This window comes from Cervus canadensis, chromosome 11 (assembly GCF_019320065.1).
Source record: "Cervus canadensis isolate Bull #8, Minnesota chromosome 11, ASM1932006v1, whole genome shotgun sequence".
Lineage (NCBI taxonomy): Eukaryota > Metazoa > Chordata > Mammalia > Artiodactyla > Cervidae > Cervus > Cervus canadensis.
The window spans coordinates 49,225,620-49,242,125 of record NC_057396.1 but is presented as its reverse complement, the minus strand read 5'-3'; the positions used below and the strand labels follow the sequence as shown (position 1 = coordinate 49,242,125).

The following is a 16,506-nucleotide window of genomic DNA, read 5'->3' as shown; positions in this document are numbered from 1 at the left end:
TTGTCACAACCCACATAGATTAACACACCTGGATTAGAAAAAGACAAAGTAAGAGAGTAGAATTTGCAAAAGCAGGTATTAAATAACAGTTGAGTCAAAGTGTGAAGAGTAGAGTCAAAGTGTAAAATTCCTTGCTGAATCCAGCAATGGCCCAAACAATAACGCAGAGCAAGGCAGCCCATACTGGATCAGGACAGTCAAAGCATGAGGCACACAATAAAAGAGGTCACAAAAGCAAATGTAGGTATAGGAATGCTGCAGAGACGAAGGTCCTGCAAACCAAGACCATGTGGCTGTCTCCATCACTATATCCACAAACACCCTGATAAAAATGCCTTTGGGCTTAACTTCCGCTCTTAGAGTGTAGGATGTGGAACCATATCAACCTGCATTCAAATCTACTATCCACGGGCTTTGTAATTACCAGTATTTATCCTTGTGAAGCCTGTTTCTTCATCCATAAAATGGGAGTAATACCTACCTAACAGTAATACCTACCTTATCATCTAATCTTCCAGTACTTTCTTGGTACAGACTGTTAAATGGTAGCCTAACTGGCCTGTCTCGAAGACTCTTTTTCTATCTATCTCCAATACTACTTTCCTAGTTCTTTACAGAGATCTGATCCTACCATCCTCCTGCTTAATAACTTTCATTGGTTTCCCTCTGCCTCCAAGATTTATAAACAAGACCAAGACTATCACTCCAGCCACATTTCCACAATACCTCAATACTCTCCCCTTCCCAGTCTTCACACAATCACTGTTCCTAGATATGCCAGACCCAGTCTCTCTCTGACTGTACATATGACCCTTTCTCTTCCCACAATGTTTTTCTCTTTTTCACTGTAGTTAGTTCAAAGCCCTGTTTATTGCCCTCTCTTCTGCAGGCCCTCGCAACATTCTGCACTTAACTCAGTATTGGCAGGCTTTATTATCTGTGTTATAATTACTTGTTTCTGCCTCTGATTCCTCAAACTAGATTTTCTTGAACCCATGGGGATGATCTCTAGGTATAGTATATATAAAACGGCGACTTAAAAATTTTTTTTTGTTGAATGAACCAGTGAGAAAGTGCTTTAATACCAGCACCACTTTGTACGAAGTTCTTTTAAAGAATTTGTTGTCCGAAAGAAGATCAATTTGTAAAGTTTTTCTTTACAATGAAGGCAAAGGTAAACTTTTGAACCTGCGTATATATGTCTCCTGCTTTGGCAGGTGGATTCTTTACCACCAGTGCCACCTGGGAAGCCCGGGTAAACTTCAGTAAAGTCAAAGTCAACTTCAAATTAACAGAGTCCAGTCTTTTGAGGTTTTACCATAATAGTTTTACAGAAACAAACACTAGACGGAACACAAGAGAAATGGCAAGACATCAGTTAAGGAAAAATAGTTCCACTGCTATTTAGAAAAATAAAAACCAAAACTGGATAAAAGTTGTCTTCAGGCTGAAAAATTTAAGTGTACATACCTCTGATGAGGAAGACTGGCTTAATAGCAGTTTATAAAAAAAAAAAAAAAAGAAGAAGTTCTAATGCCTGCAATTTCAGGATAATCAAGGCCAATGCAACTTTTGGCAGTATTAATAAGAATTTAGCATCCTGGAGTTTCCCTGGTGGCTCAGGGGTAAAGATTCTGTCTGCCAACGCAGGAGACACAGGTTTGATCCTTGGTCTGTGAAGATCCCACATGTCGCAGAGCAACTAAGCCCGCATGCCACAACTACTGAGCCTGTGCTCTAGAGCTCAGGCACCGCAACTACTGAGGCCTCAAGCCTAGAGCCTGTGTTCCTCAGCAAGAGAAGCCTCGGCAACGAGAGGCCCAGGCACCACAGCTAGAGAGCAGCCTCCACTTGCCACAACTAGAGAAAAGCTCATGCAGCAACAAAGACCAACAACAGCCAAAAATATAAATAAAATCATTTTTTTTGTAAAATCATTTTTAAAAATAAAAAATAGAACCAGTTGTTATATAACTTTTTAAAAAAAAGAATTTAGCATCCAGATGGAGAAACAGTAAACCCCACTACATTTTTTTTTTTTTTTTTGCACTGGTCAGGCATTATTTAAAGCATGAGGGTCAATTCTGAGTGGCATATTTAAAGACGAGCAGAAGGGTAAAGGAATCATGATATATATTCAAAAATCTTTTTAAGGATTTTTTAATATATTAAATGTTTACTGAGTATCTAACACAGTCTAGGTACCATGTTAAGTGCTGAATACACAAAGATATAGTCCCTGACCTCAGAGAGTTCAATGCAATATCAGAGACAGACACACAAACAAGGAACTGAAATCCAGTGACATGACCAATACACATACTTGCATGGTGGCACAAAGGAAGATAATCAACCCCTCTATGAGAAAAAATTCAGAGTACTTGTTTCACCTGAGTATAATCTGACAGAAGGATAAGAGGGAAGAACATTCAAGGCAGACAAAAGGTCAAAAAGGTTTCAAAAAGCATTCTATATTACAAGAACTCTAAGTAATGTAGTATGACCAGAAATTTGGGAAAGGAAGATAGAAGCCAGAGAGACGAATTTGAGAAGTATAACCAAAAAATTTAGATGGAAACAATCCTGGTCTTTAAATATCTGAATAATGAAACTAAAGAAGAATGTCTTGATTTACTGGAAACTTAACTCCCAAACACTGGAGAGTAATGAGTACAGAGTTGGGAGAAACATCCCTATATCTGTATAAGGTCTATCTTCCCCTGGTATTCTAGATCTCATCCCTAATTACTAACGATAGCGAACATCATTCCAGATGTTTTATTGGTCTTTCAGTTTCCCTTTTTTGTGAAATGTCTATTCAAATTCCCTCACCATTTTTCTAATGAGGTGTCTGTCATAATGATTTGGAGTTCTTCATATATTTTGGACATTAATCTTTGGTTAGTTATTACATTGGAAATATCTTCTCCCATGCTGTGGTCCATCTCCCTACTTCATCTTTTATCATACGAAGTTTTGATTTTAATGTGACCAGATTATTAATCGTTTCCTTTATTCTGCATTTCTTATTTGTATAAAGATTTTTTCCTATCCCATTATAGATACTGTTAGTATTTTCTAAGTTTTACAGCTTGACCTTTTATCCATTTGCTATTAAGTTTTCGTGTATGGTGTGAAGTAAAGATGTTTTCTTGTTCTCTATAAGCTAACCATCCACAACTGAAAATACCTTTGCCCCACTGATTTGTAATGCCACCTGTCCTATATCAAATTCAAATATATGAGGACATATTACTGGACTCTTCAATTACTTTTTTGGACCTGTTAACTATTTAACCCTGGTTCAGTGTTCTTGGCCACTAATCATTTGTATTGACAAATTCCACTAAAAAAATTAAAATTAAAAAAAAAATTCCCACCTATTCCAAGTGTTCTAGCTTTTAAAATTAATAAATGAACAATAAATACTATCAAATGCTCTTAAGCATCTACTTAGATGATATGGTTTTACTCTTCTTTAATTTAACAACATAGTAAATTACACTAGAGTCTTAATACTGAGCTGAACTCTCATTCCCAGAATACTACTACTTGATTGTGATTAAAAAAAAAAAAATTACACTACTAAACTAGTGCAGATTTCACTTGGACTGGCCTATATTGTTCCTTTCTTATATTGTCTTTGTGTGATTTTGATATCACACTGTAAAAGCCCCCTGAAATGAGTCTAGAAACATTTTTTATTCCCTGAAATGGTCTGTACAAGGATTATCCATCTATATCTGAGTAACCTGTAAAACCATCTGTACCTTGTGTTTCTTTAATGGGTAGAATCTTTTCCTGCTTTTTACCATAAAAATATCTCAAATATTAGAGAGACCAGTACGATGAGCCCCAACATACTCCTCACCCAGCTTCAGCAGTCAATCGTCAATCTTATTTCATCTTATTTCCCTAATAGCGCTTGTCCTCTCTCCCCTTGAATGAATTATTTTGAAGAAATCCCAGACACCATATCATCTAACTTCTAAACTTACCATCTCTTAAAAATAATGACTCTTTTAAAATATGTAACCGAAAAACTGTCACATTAAAAATCTGGTAACTTAATACCAACATCCAGTCAGTATTTAAAGTCCAACAAATATCTTTATAGTTTTTCAAATAAGAATCCAAATTAGTCCATACACTTAAATTGGTGGCATCTTTTAATCTGCAGGTGTTTTTTTTTTTTTTTTGGCTGCACTGGGTTTTCATTGGTGCGCTCGGGCTTTCTCTAGTTGTGGCGAGCAGGAGCGCCTCTGTAGCAGTAGTTGCAGTGCATGGGTTTTTCACTGTGGTGGCTTCTGTTGCAAAACATGGGCTTTAGGGCACACGAGCTTCAGTAGTTGCAGCACGCAGGCTGAGCTGCCCCGTGGCATGTGGAATCTTCCCAGACCAGGTATCAAACCTGTGTCCCCGCCATTGACAGACAGGCTCTTAACAACTGGACTGCCAGGTAAGAGGGAAGTTCCAGGTCTCCCTTCTACGGCTTGCTTTCTCCTTCTTCTTCAGTTACTTGTGAGGAAAAAAATTTGCCACCTGTCCTATACTTTTCCACATTCTAGATTTTGCTCATTGCATTCACATATTACTCAGTGGATAGGTTTTACTATTTGTTCCATTCGTTTTTTTAATTACATTTCGATTAATAAGTTCTACTTACTCTTGACTCAGCTGCAGTTAAGTTGTATTTTTTAGGAAACTGATTGTTTTATACAATTTTTAAAATTCATGGGCATAACCCATACACATAGAATCCACATTCTATGTGTATGGGTTTTCAAAAATCCTGACATTTACAGCCGTATTTCCTGCTTCATTTCTAATATTATTTATGCTTTCTTTTTTTTTTTCCTTGATCAATCTTGCCTGAGATTTGTCTATAATACAGAGCCTATATTAACATTTTCAGTGAATTAGATTTGGGGTTTATTAGTCCTCTTTGAAAAAGCAAGAGATTCCAGAAAAACATCTACTTCTGTTTTATTGACTATGCCAAAGCCTTTGACTATGTGGATCACAACAAACTGTGGAATATTCTTCAAGAGAGGGGAATACCAGATGACCTGACCTGCCTCCTGAGAAATCTGTATGTAGGTCAAGAAGCAACAGTTAGAACTGGACATGGAACAACAGACTGGTTCGAAATCAGGAAAGGAGTACGTCAAGGCTGTATATTGTCGCCCTGCTTATTTAACTTATATGCAGAGTACATCATGAGAAATGCCAGACTGGATGAAGCACAAGCTGGAATCAAGATGGCTGGGAGAAATATCAGTAACTTCCGATATGCAGATGACACCACACTTATGGCAGAAAGTGAGGAACTAAAAAGCCTCTTGATGAAAGTGAAAGAGGAAAGTGAAAAGGTTGGCTTAAAGCTCAACATTCAGAAAACTAAGATCATGGCATCCAGTCCCATCAATTCATGGCAAATAGATGGGGAAACAATGGAAACAGTGACAGACTTTATTTTGGGGGCTCCAAAATCACTGCAAATGGTGACTGCAGCCATGAAATTAAAAGACACTTGCTCCTTGGAAGAAAAGTTATGACCAACCTAGATAGCATATTAAAAAGCAGAGACATTACTTTGCCAACAAAGGTCTGTCTAGTCAAAGCTATCGTTTTTCCAGTAGTCATGTATGGATGTGAGAGTTGGACCATAAAGAAAGCTGAGTGCCAAAGAATTGATGCTTTTGAACTGTGGTGTTGGAGAAGACTCTTGAGAGTCCCTTGGACTGCAAGGAGATCCAACCAGTCCATCCTAAAGGAAATCAGTTGTGAATATTCATTGGAAGGACTGATGCTGAAACTGAAACTCCAATACTTTGGCCACCTGATGCAAAGAACTGACTCATCAGAAAAGACCCTGACGGTGGGAAAGATTGAAGGCAGGAGGAGAAGGGGATGACAGAGGATGAGATGGTTGGATGGCATCACCAACTCAATGGACGTTGAGTTTGAGTAAACTCCAAGAGTTGGTGATGGACAGGGAGGCCTGGGATGCTGCAGTCCACGGGGTTGCGAAGAGTCAGACACGACTGAGCAACTGAACTGAATCCTCTTCACTGTTTTCTACTCTATTAATTTCTATTCTTTATTCTTTCCTATCTTCTACTTCCTTTGGGCTTAATCTGTTACTTTTCTAGCTTCTTCAGTTGGCCACTTACCTAAGTAATTTTCAGCTTTTTTTCTATTCAAAAAGGACATCAACTTTTTCATATTAATATTGCTGAAACTGGGATATTTCTTACAATTAGCCTTACAATCATTGTCAGAAAGCAGTGATGGCGCCACTGTCACTGTTTATATATGTACTAACATAAAGAATAAGCTTGCAAAAGTAGTAGTTATTTGATAGTTATCTCTGGTGGCATGACTAGACTATTGTAACTTCTCAATGTCAGTCAACAAACCTTTACAGACCATCTGAGAAAGAACTATGAGTCTCACCTGAAAACCTTCTGTTGATTCCTTCTGGCCAGTTCAAGAAAACATGAGAATCAAAACTGGATGAGTGTCAGCAGTTTGAAGAAAATGCTGGGGATCGCTTAAGAAATGTTCTTCACCAATGCTTTCAATGACATAGTGAGCAATACTATATAGGAAAACACAAACCTCTATGACTCCACCAGAGAGTGATTTAGAAAAATCAGACTGTGAATACAAAGTCATAGGAATATTCTAATAATTTATTACTTCACTTCCTTTTATAAATATGTGCCCATATTTAAGTGCCTATATTTCATTGAATCTTAAGATGTCATCATCATGAGATGGACTATTGCTTTCCAAATACAGTGCTTTTCTAAGATTCAATGAAATATGATATAGGCACTTAAATTTTATCCCAGACCAGAGATAGAACCCATGTTACCCTATATTCGCAGGCAGATTTTTATCCACTGTACCATCAGGGAAGTCCAATCCATACATTTTTAGTTTATTTTTGCTTTTAATTTTTAAATTAAAAAGTTAGGAGGTGAGGGGAATCAGTCATATCAATATTTGTCATTAGTTTCTAATTTTATCGTATTGGGGTCAGAAAACATGGATTATATATCAAGCTCTGGAATTTGATGAAATTTTTTGTGCCTAATTACATAAATATTTTACATTAAAAAGAATTTGGGAAGTGTATGGTTCTATATATGTATAGTAGATCGTTATACATTGTATTTCTTTTAGTGGTTATGCTTAAATTTTTAATATGCATTTGACTGAAAGCCTAAAGTTAATCAATCTCTCTATCCTCCTCCTGAACTATATATAACTCTTTAATGCTGACCACTTTCCCTCCCAGCTTACACTTTTATCATCTGGTATTTTAGTTCCACTTAAGTTTTAGCCCTCACAAATCAACCATAATTATTTTTGTTTTATACAGTCAATGCTTAGTTTACCTAACCAATTTATTTGTTCATTATGATTTCTTGTATCCTAGCCTCTCCTCTAAGCTACATTTCTTTCTTCCGAAAGTGCATACTTTCACATAATAGTTGTTTCAGAAACAGTACAGTAAATTCTCCATCTTTTGTTCATTTGGAAATACTCTCGATTTCACTCTTGAATGATAACTCAGCTGAGTATGAAATTCAGATCTCTCTCAGCACTTGGAAGCTATCAGTCTGTCTTCTGGTTTTTCTCACAGAGACATCTGCTCTCAGCCCGATTCTTGGTCCTCTTTCCTTTTTGTTTGCTTTTTAAAGTGTCTTTGGTGTTCTGCAGTTTCATCGCAATGTATTTAGTTGTGGGTTTATTTTGGTTTGCTTGTTTAATCCTTGCTAGGCTCTCATGAACCTTAAACTTAAAAATTCACTGTCTTTTATTAATTCCAAAAAATTCTCATCTCTTTTAATTCCATGTCTCCCTCATTTTATTTTTCTCCTTCTGAAATTGCTATTAGATGTTGGGTCTTCTTGTTCAGTCTTTCATTTCCCTACCTCCTTCATACTTTCCTTCATCTTACTATTCTGCATTCTTAGGATTTCCTCATACCTAACTCCCAGCTTACTATTTTCTCTTCATCTGTGTAGACTATTGCTTATTTGTTGTTGTTGTTCAGCCGTTAAGTCATGTCTGATTCTTTGCAACCCAGGGACTGCAGCACACCAGGCTTTCCTGTCCTTCACTGTCTCCCAGAGTTTGCTCAGATTCACGTCCATTGAGGTGGTGATGCTATCTATCCATCTTATCCTCTGCTGTACTCTTCTCCTTTTGTCTTCAATCTTTCCCAGCATCAGGGTCTTTCTGAATGAAGCAGCTCTTTGCATCAGGTGGCCAAAGTACTGGAGCTTCAGCATCAATCCTTCCAATGAATAGTCAGGGTTCATTTATTTTTTTAACCTGATTGTATTTTTCATTATATTTAATTCTTTTTCAAAGGTATGTTTCATGTCTTATGCATTTATTGGGCTGTCAATTAATTTTTAATGTCTTTCATCACTTAAAATAGGCTAATTTAAATTACCTTTCAAGCTGCTATTCTACTATTCCAGTTCCTAGAGCTATAATCGTGCTTGTTTTATCTGCTGATTCTCATTTGTGGTAGAAAATGGGTTTCCTTGTGTGTCACTTTTAATTATAAATTTATCTTCTGCTGAGTTTATTTCTTCTGTGAGAATTCCTTGTGGCCCAGGATATGGGAGTACCCCTTCAAGTCTTTCCTTTCTCCAGATGATCCAGGGGTATCACTAGCTTGAAGCTAGCTTTTATATTAATTTCTCAGCATGGAGATACCTGAACTGTATAATACAAATTCAGGTCCCAAATATGAACAAGGCACAGGTCTTGTACTTTAATTCCTCAGAGAAGCTCTTTTCCATTTTCTCTTTGTATGGAGTCCAGGCAAACCAAGACAAGATTTCTTATTAACGATATTTGTGTCAACAGGGAGATTTTTCTTTATCTCACCCTTTCATCTAGGATGCAGCACATCAAAAATCCCAGCTTGATGAAAAACTCTTGGTCTTGGTTCCTTTTTCCACCCAGTTAAAACTCAATTACTAGGAATAAAAAGCCAGAAATAACCCTTCACTCCATTCCTTCATCCTTGTCCAAGGCAACACAGCATGAGCTCAAGGGCTTAATGAAGTTCTGGGTTTTAGTTTCATTTTTTTTTTTGGAACGTAAATATCTTTCTGTCTTTCCTGAAAACTCAGAAATGCATTTAATGTAAAAGAACTCTTGTTTATCACCCAGCTTTTCTGGATACCTGTAGCAACAGAGTCTTTAGCTAATCTCAGTGACTCATCTTGCTAAAAGAAATCCGGGATCTCCAATCCATTTGCTACATTATTCCCTATAGGAGTGATCTCTTTAAAATGCAAAGATGTGCTCCTCTTTCAAACTCTTCCTAGCATGGCATTCAGAGTCCACTATTATTCAGTAACTGCTTATTTCTGCAATTCTGCCTCCCTCCACTCTCCCACACATACTCTGTGCTCAAAAACTATCCATATTTGCAATCCCTACAACTCTCCTTTTGTTTAATACTCCTACGCTTTTTTTTATTAGGGCTTCCCTAGTGACTCAGATGGTAAAGCGTCTGCCTGCAATGTGGGAGACCTGGGTTCGATTCCTGGGTTGGGAAGATCCCCTGGAGAAGGAAATGGCAACCCACTCCAGTACTCTTCCCATGGAAGGAGGAGCCTGGTAGGCTACAGTCCATGTGATCACAAAGAGTCAGACATGACTGAGCAACTTCAATGCTTTTAAATGTACAGATTTCCCTCACTTTTATCCTGCCTTCATCCACCTACTGAATATTCATGGTCAAGTGTCTGCCTTTCACTGAAGCCACTGCTGACCCATCCAAGCTAGGTTCTCTTTTTTTGTGAAAAGAGCTAACATTTGTTGAGCTCTTTATATGTTAATAACTCGCTGTAATAATTCAGTTAGTCTTAACAACAACCTTACAACTTTGTTACCATTACTATCTCCATTTTCAAAATGAGGAAACTAAGGTACAGAGAAGTTAAGCAACTGCCCAAAGACAAACAGCTATAAATGGCAGACCTGGAATTTGAACACAGTGTCTCCAGATCCTGCTCCATTAACTTGCCCTATTAATATATACCATACTGCCTTCTACAATTATATCTTGCATTAGTTATTGCATTTATGACTCCACATCCCAGCTGCATGCTTATATATCAATCTTCTTAACTACACTGACCTTAAGAGGCAGAATTATGTTTTATTTCTATTTGCAGCCTCAGTGCCTAGTACACAGAAGGCCCTCACCTGAAATTGTTACTAAATTAATGAATAACTAAAGGAAACATCTCCAAAGTCACTTCTTTAGCCCTTATTCATCTCTTGTCTGAACTACTAAAACAGTCCCCTAACTCCCTTCCTCCAATTTCTATTCACATTTCTTCCACACTCCAACCAACACTGTCTTTCTAAAGCATGTTATGACAATGTCATGCCATTACTTAAATATTTTCAAGGGCTCCACACTGTCTATAGGATAAAGTACCAAATTCCTTCAGCATGACATACCATGACCTTCATGAACCAACTTCTGTAGTCTCTTCTCTCCTCCTTCCCCACTGCAGCCCCACATTCCATCTGTATTTAACTTCCTGTCATATCTGAATATGCCAAGTGCCTTCATGCCTTTGTACATGCAGGTTCTTCTGCCAGGAATGGACATCCTCTCCTCCTTCACCTGGTAAATTCCTACACTTTTTCCAATACACAGTGCAAGTGCCTTCCTCAAGTTTCCTCAAACGACTGTCAGTTACCCCGCTGCTCTACTCTTCCTGGAATTATGCATTTACCTACCACTTGGTATTATTATTTGATACGGTGTGCTGCCCCAGCCAGACTCTAGAATCTTAAAGGACATGAACCATGTCTTATTCATCATTTTTACTGTATTATCTTACACAAGTGTGTGCCCTAAATGCTCACTAAATTAGTGAAATGAAATTTGGCAATTTTTTCCTACATCCTACACTAAAGCAAACTCAAATACAAATGAATTCAAGGCAGGCAAGTCTTCTAAGATTAAATGGAAGTTGGAAAGTGGAAATATGAATGAAAAACAAATACCACCTAAATTCCTGCTCCTCAATCCTGAAGCCTATAGCAAGAAACTATTCTGTCAATGGTAATTAAGGCTTAGTTTATAAGGCAATCTCATCCTGAGTTCTAAAAAACACAAAGAATGTATTTCCACATTAGTAAGACACATGAGGACACTCAAATTCTGGAATATGTGTTAGTATGGATAAAAAGTTGAGTCATGTTATATATCTTAAGACAAATCCCTTCAGACAAGGGAAATTCCTGTCCTTTTACACTACAATCACATGATTTCATTATTCACTGGTCCTAAATGCAATTTAGGTTGCACACATAGCAAACACTATCTGCCAACTGAGTAATAAACCAGAACTACTTGCTTTTCACAGAAAGAGGAAATTTTTTAAATGTATAAATGTTAACCCTAAGTGAAGAGGGAGGTTGGGATGGGATAAAGGGAAGGAATAAATGGGGCACTATTCAATTTTTTTTTATTTATTCAATTTATGAAATGCATTTTAACACTACAAAGAGAAAAAAAAGTTAAACTGTCAATCTGAAAGATTCATCAGCCTTTGACTACCTTTTCTCTTCAATAGTTACCCATGGCAAAAAGAAAAAGAACTGGCCTAAAAGATATTGGTTTCAAGTACAAAGGCAGCATAATTTAGAATTATCATCCTTGATCTCAAATCAGAAGACTAAATAACTTCTTAAAATTAATTATTATCAACGAGGCTTAAATGTTCTTACAGTTGCAAATCTACCTATGTACCATGTGGTAAATTTAAAAAAAAAAAAAAATCAATGGACCACGGACCCCCCTGGTGGTCCAGAGGTTAAGAATCTGCCTTGCAATGCAGGGGACACAGGTTTGATCCCTGGTTGGGCAACTAAGATCCCACATGCCACAGAGCAACTAAGCCCAAGTACCAGCACTATTGAGTCCAAGTGATCTGGAGCCCACATGCCACAACTAAAATCCAATGCAGCCAAATAAATAAATAAACATTAAAAACAAAATCAGTGGAGCAGGATTGTTTCTAAATTTAGAATGTAAGTTCTAAGAGGGAAGGATTTCCAAACATTTCATTCACTGATGTCACCCAAGGCTCCAGAACAGTGTCTGGCACAGAGCAGACACTCATTACATATTTGCCGAATATTGCTCAAGACGGTCCAAATACTTTATATGTCAAGACAAACAATGAGCTGCAGATCCTCAAAGAACACAAAGTTGAAATCTAGGTTCATCTTGAAATGATCAGGGCTGCACAAATCAAATGATATGGTATTCAAAAGCAAATTGAAAATGTATATAAGAATAAAGTAAAACATTTTATACAGAAGTTCTTAAGGTTCTGAACTTTAAAGACTGCCAAAAAGCTGACAAAAACAAATACATCACCAGCACAACCAAAATTTTCAACACACACAAACTCTTGCACTTTTTTTCAGAAAAAAAAATTCAATTTGATTCAATTTCAAAAGAGCCACAGGGCTTCAAGAAATTAAAAAAAGAAAAAAAACTAAGAATTTCACTTAAATACCAGTGACTTTACTACAAAATTTCATTTCCAGTTTTACAAAGCAGGACTACCCTTTCTTTTATCAACAGACCTAAGTATGCCAAAAGAATACTGCTAAGCAATATACTTCAAAATATACTGAAGTATAACAACATTACTAATTCTGTTGTTTCCCACTCATAAAAGTGTAATGTAAATATTTATGAAGCTGGTGTTTTTTACTTTTTTTATTAAAAGCCATCATGGGACTTCCCTGGTAGTACAGTGTATAAGAATCCGCCTGACAATGCAGGGGACACAGGTTCTATCCCTGGCCCAGGAATATTCCACATGCCACACAGGGCAACTAAACCCCTGTGCCACAACGACGCAGCCCGAGCACGACAATTACTGAAGTCTGAGTGCCTAGACCCTGTGCTCTGCAACAAGAGAAGCCACCACAATGAGAAGCTCCCGCACCAAACTAAGAGTGGTCCCTGCTTGATGCAGTAAGAGAAAGCCCACTCGCAGCAACAAGATCCAAGGCAACTAAAAATAAATACATAAAATAAAAGCCATCATGAATATTTAACTGTGAGTTAGGTTATGTTTTAGCCCTTAAGTAAAGTTTAGCCTTTCAGCCCTTGTTATCTACTACTAACCTACAATGACCTGGTCACACTGTTCTGGGCTTCAGTTCTCTCTTCTGTAGAATGAGGAACCTGGGTTAAAACAAAAATTCTTAAATCTTTTTCTCTGCAACCCTTTGGAGAATCTGATGAAAGCTACAGGTGAACTCTTCATAAAACTGTACATAAACATTGTATAACAATGTTATAAACAATAATTTATAATGGCAAAACATTGGAAACAGTCTAAATATCCCCCAGTGGATGATTAAGTAAATTATGTTACATCCATTCAATGAAATTCTTTGTAACTATAAGTAGAAACAAAAAAACCTTCTATGTACTGATATGAAAAGATATCCATCATGTATTGTTATATGAAAAAAAAAAGCAAGTTACAGAACAGTATATATAATACATAACCTTTTGTGTAAAAAGATAAAAAAATAAAACATTTGAATTTCCATGTATAAGCACAAAGAAATTGGAAGAATAAACATTAATCTCTGGTAAAAATGGAAAAATGAAGAAAGGGATAGGAGGAACTTTTTCATTGTACATTTTCTTTTATTTTTGTTTGAATTATGTGAATTGTCTATTAAAGTCTTAAATTTTAACGTACTGCACATAAACTCAAGAGATCTAGACAACCTGCTAAAGCTAGGTTATTATTCCCAAACTCTATTCAGCGATATTCTTCTATAATGTTTTGACTTAACAAGTATATAATTATATACACTCAATGATCCAACAATAAGAACATTTAAGGAAAAATATTTTTCATGATGGTCCTCATACAAACATATAAAGTAATTGGTTACCCTAACCCTAACCCAGTGGCTCAAAAGAGCCTCATTTGGAATCTCATTTTCTATCATTTTTCTTACTCACTGATACACAAGTTTCTTCAAGGAAAAAGTTCGCACCAATCATCGTCATATGTCCTCTTATGGTTCAAATCTCAGACCTGTTATTTGACAAAGGAGCCCAGGTTTTGGAAACAAATTTCTTTTTCACTTAACCATATAAACCTATAGTACGAGTAGGAAGACCAGAGAAATATTCTCTTATTTTTTTACCATAATCTCAGAATTCGAGGCAAATTAAACAGCATAGGAGATCATCACACGCATTCAAAAATTAGATGATGTTTGGGAAGTCCTTCATCTTATCTGAGCAGGAATCAGATGGAACTGGTTTTCATCCTTGGGCAAGTTACTCAACCTCTCTTGGCCTCAGTTCCAGGTGTAAACGGCAATAAAAGTGCCTATCTCATAAGGATGTTATTAAGCTTAAAACTAATAGGAAGGCACATAGAAAGTAAGACATAGAAATAAAAGGTACCCTAGGATAGTGGCAGGTATCTGACTGCTTGAATCAAAACAGACTGCATTCTGGAACCTGTAGTTTTTAGGGACTGAACTTTCATATACAAGCAATGCCTCTTTTTCCCTACTGAAAATAACACATGGCAGAATTCCCGACGCAAAAGGTGCAAATATCTGGCGTTTCCTAATTATGTTTCTTGAAAAATCGCTTCCTAGGTAAGCTTTTATCAAAGAACTCTAGCCGTTGTGTTGACTGGATGTCTGAGTCCTAAGTTATAACATAATTTTGTTTTGTGACAGAGAAAGGGCACTTTCTCTGTCAAGCTCAGCACCAGAGTGGCAGGCTGCTGGGGGGCGGGGAGGGGAGGCAAAGCCGTCGAAGGCAACAACAGTCCTTCAACAGACCTGTAACTGGCAGGAAAATAGTAGGAAACTTACACTGCCATGGAGACAGAAGCAGCCGCCGCCAACCAATCTCGACTTCCAAAACTTTTAAACCCCATCCGTCTTTTTCTGCAGAGCACTACTGGAGCTTATTATTAGTATTATTATAAATATAAATAGCAGTTACTTATTACTTCTCTACACGCCAAGCTCTTGCTAAGCATATGTTTTTCAAGATTCTGTGAAAACTGCACATATGAGCTCATACTCTCAACCCACTCTACCCTCAAGTCTGAAAAGCTCCCTTCACATCTTCGAAATCAATGTGCCCCCTAAACTTCGTATACTCCACACCTCTCACAGACCCACTCAGGCTCAGGAGTCACATTTTCACAAGCCCACGCTCTTCACCCAACACTAAACCAAGCACTTCTCGGAGCGACCACGGCCCCTGCGAAGTTTGGTACCCTCCTCCACTCACCAATTCCAATCTGGCCCTAACTTGTTCCAAGAAATGCTGATTCCCTCCAAACTTCTGACTCCAAACACATCGTGCCTGTACTTCATTCCGAAGTTCAAAATTCAGAAACACAAACTGAAACTGGGCAGAGCCCGGTTCCAACCCCACGAGAACTCTTTACACCCGCTCGAGTAGGGCCTGGGACCCTCCACCCTCTAAGCAGGCCAGGCCGGGGCGCGGCGGCCTCGCTCCGGACCCCAACGGGAGGAGGGAAAGCTCCACCTGGCTCCGCGGGCGCGGCGCGCGACTCCTGCTCCGGCCTGGGCCCCGCGGCGGCCGCGCCCCCGTCCCGACGCGGGCGGCAGCGCTCCGGTGGGCCGCGGCGGGCACGCTCGCCCAGCACCTCCGCGTCGGCCTGCCAGTCGTCGCGGGCCCGACGGCGGGCCCAGCCCGCTCCGCGGGCGCGGCAGCGTGGGCAACCCGGGCCCGCCGCGTCGGCAGCGCGTTGGGCGCAGCCTCGGCACAGCGAGTGGCCGCACGGCAGGGCCGCCGCCTCCCCCGGGGTCTCTAGGCACCCGGCGCAGTCCGACTCCTCCGGCCGCGGCGGTGACGGCGGCTGCAGCAACGGTGGCGGCAACACCAGCAGAGCGGGGCCAGCGGCCGGGCCCGGGGTCCCCGTTTTGGCTGCCGCCATCTCGTCACAGCGGCCCCGCCGACCCCGCCGACTCAGAGCTGCCGCCGCCGCCGCGGAAGAAGCCCGAGTACTCGGACCTGCCGCCGCCATCTTGTTTCCCGTTTGTAGGGAGAGTCCGTTGCGAGGGAGAAGAGTAGAGGGCGGGGCAGTGGGCGGTGGGCAGCGCTGTATACATATTCATGAGGGGCGGGCCCCCCGACGTCGTTCTCCCCGGGTCGGGTTGGCGGGAGGTGAAACCTCATTAATATTTATTAGTTATCCTTTATATATCTGGTCCTCGGCCTTGCTTTCTAGTCTTTGCCACTTCCTCTTAACCAAATCACGTTGAGAACTGTGGGGATTTATTTGGAAATTCTGAGCGATATTAAACTTTATGAAGTTATTACATGTATTTATCCTGCAGTATCCTGATAACTTACGCTAAAGAGAGTGAGGAGTACGTGAATTATCCAGAACCCTGCCT

At 39.1% G+C, this 16,506-nt stretch overlaps 1 protein-coding gene across 1 annotated transcript in view; it reads right to left on the bottom strand.

Annotated features, from left to right (window-relative positions):
• The window catches only part of RNF169 (ring finger protein 169), an 82,793-nt gene extending 66,628 nt beyond the window's left edge, over positions 1–16,165 (bottom strand). The window contains exon 1 of the mRNA XM_043482735.1: positions 15,632–16,165. Within this exon, the coding sequence (XP_043338670.1) occupies positions 15,632–16,133 (502 nt within the window). The 5' untranslated portion in view covers positions 16,134–16,165. The remainder of the gene's footprint in view (positions 1–15,631) is intronic.
• Between the last annotated feature and the right edge of the window lie 341 nt (positions 16,166–16,506).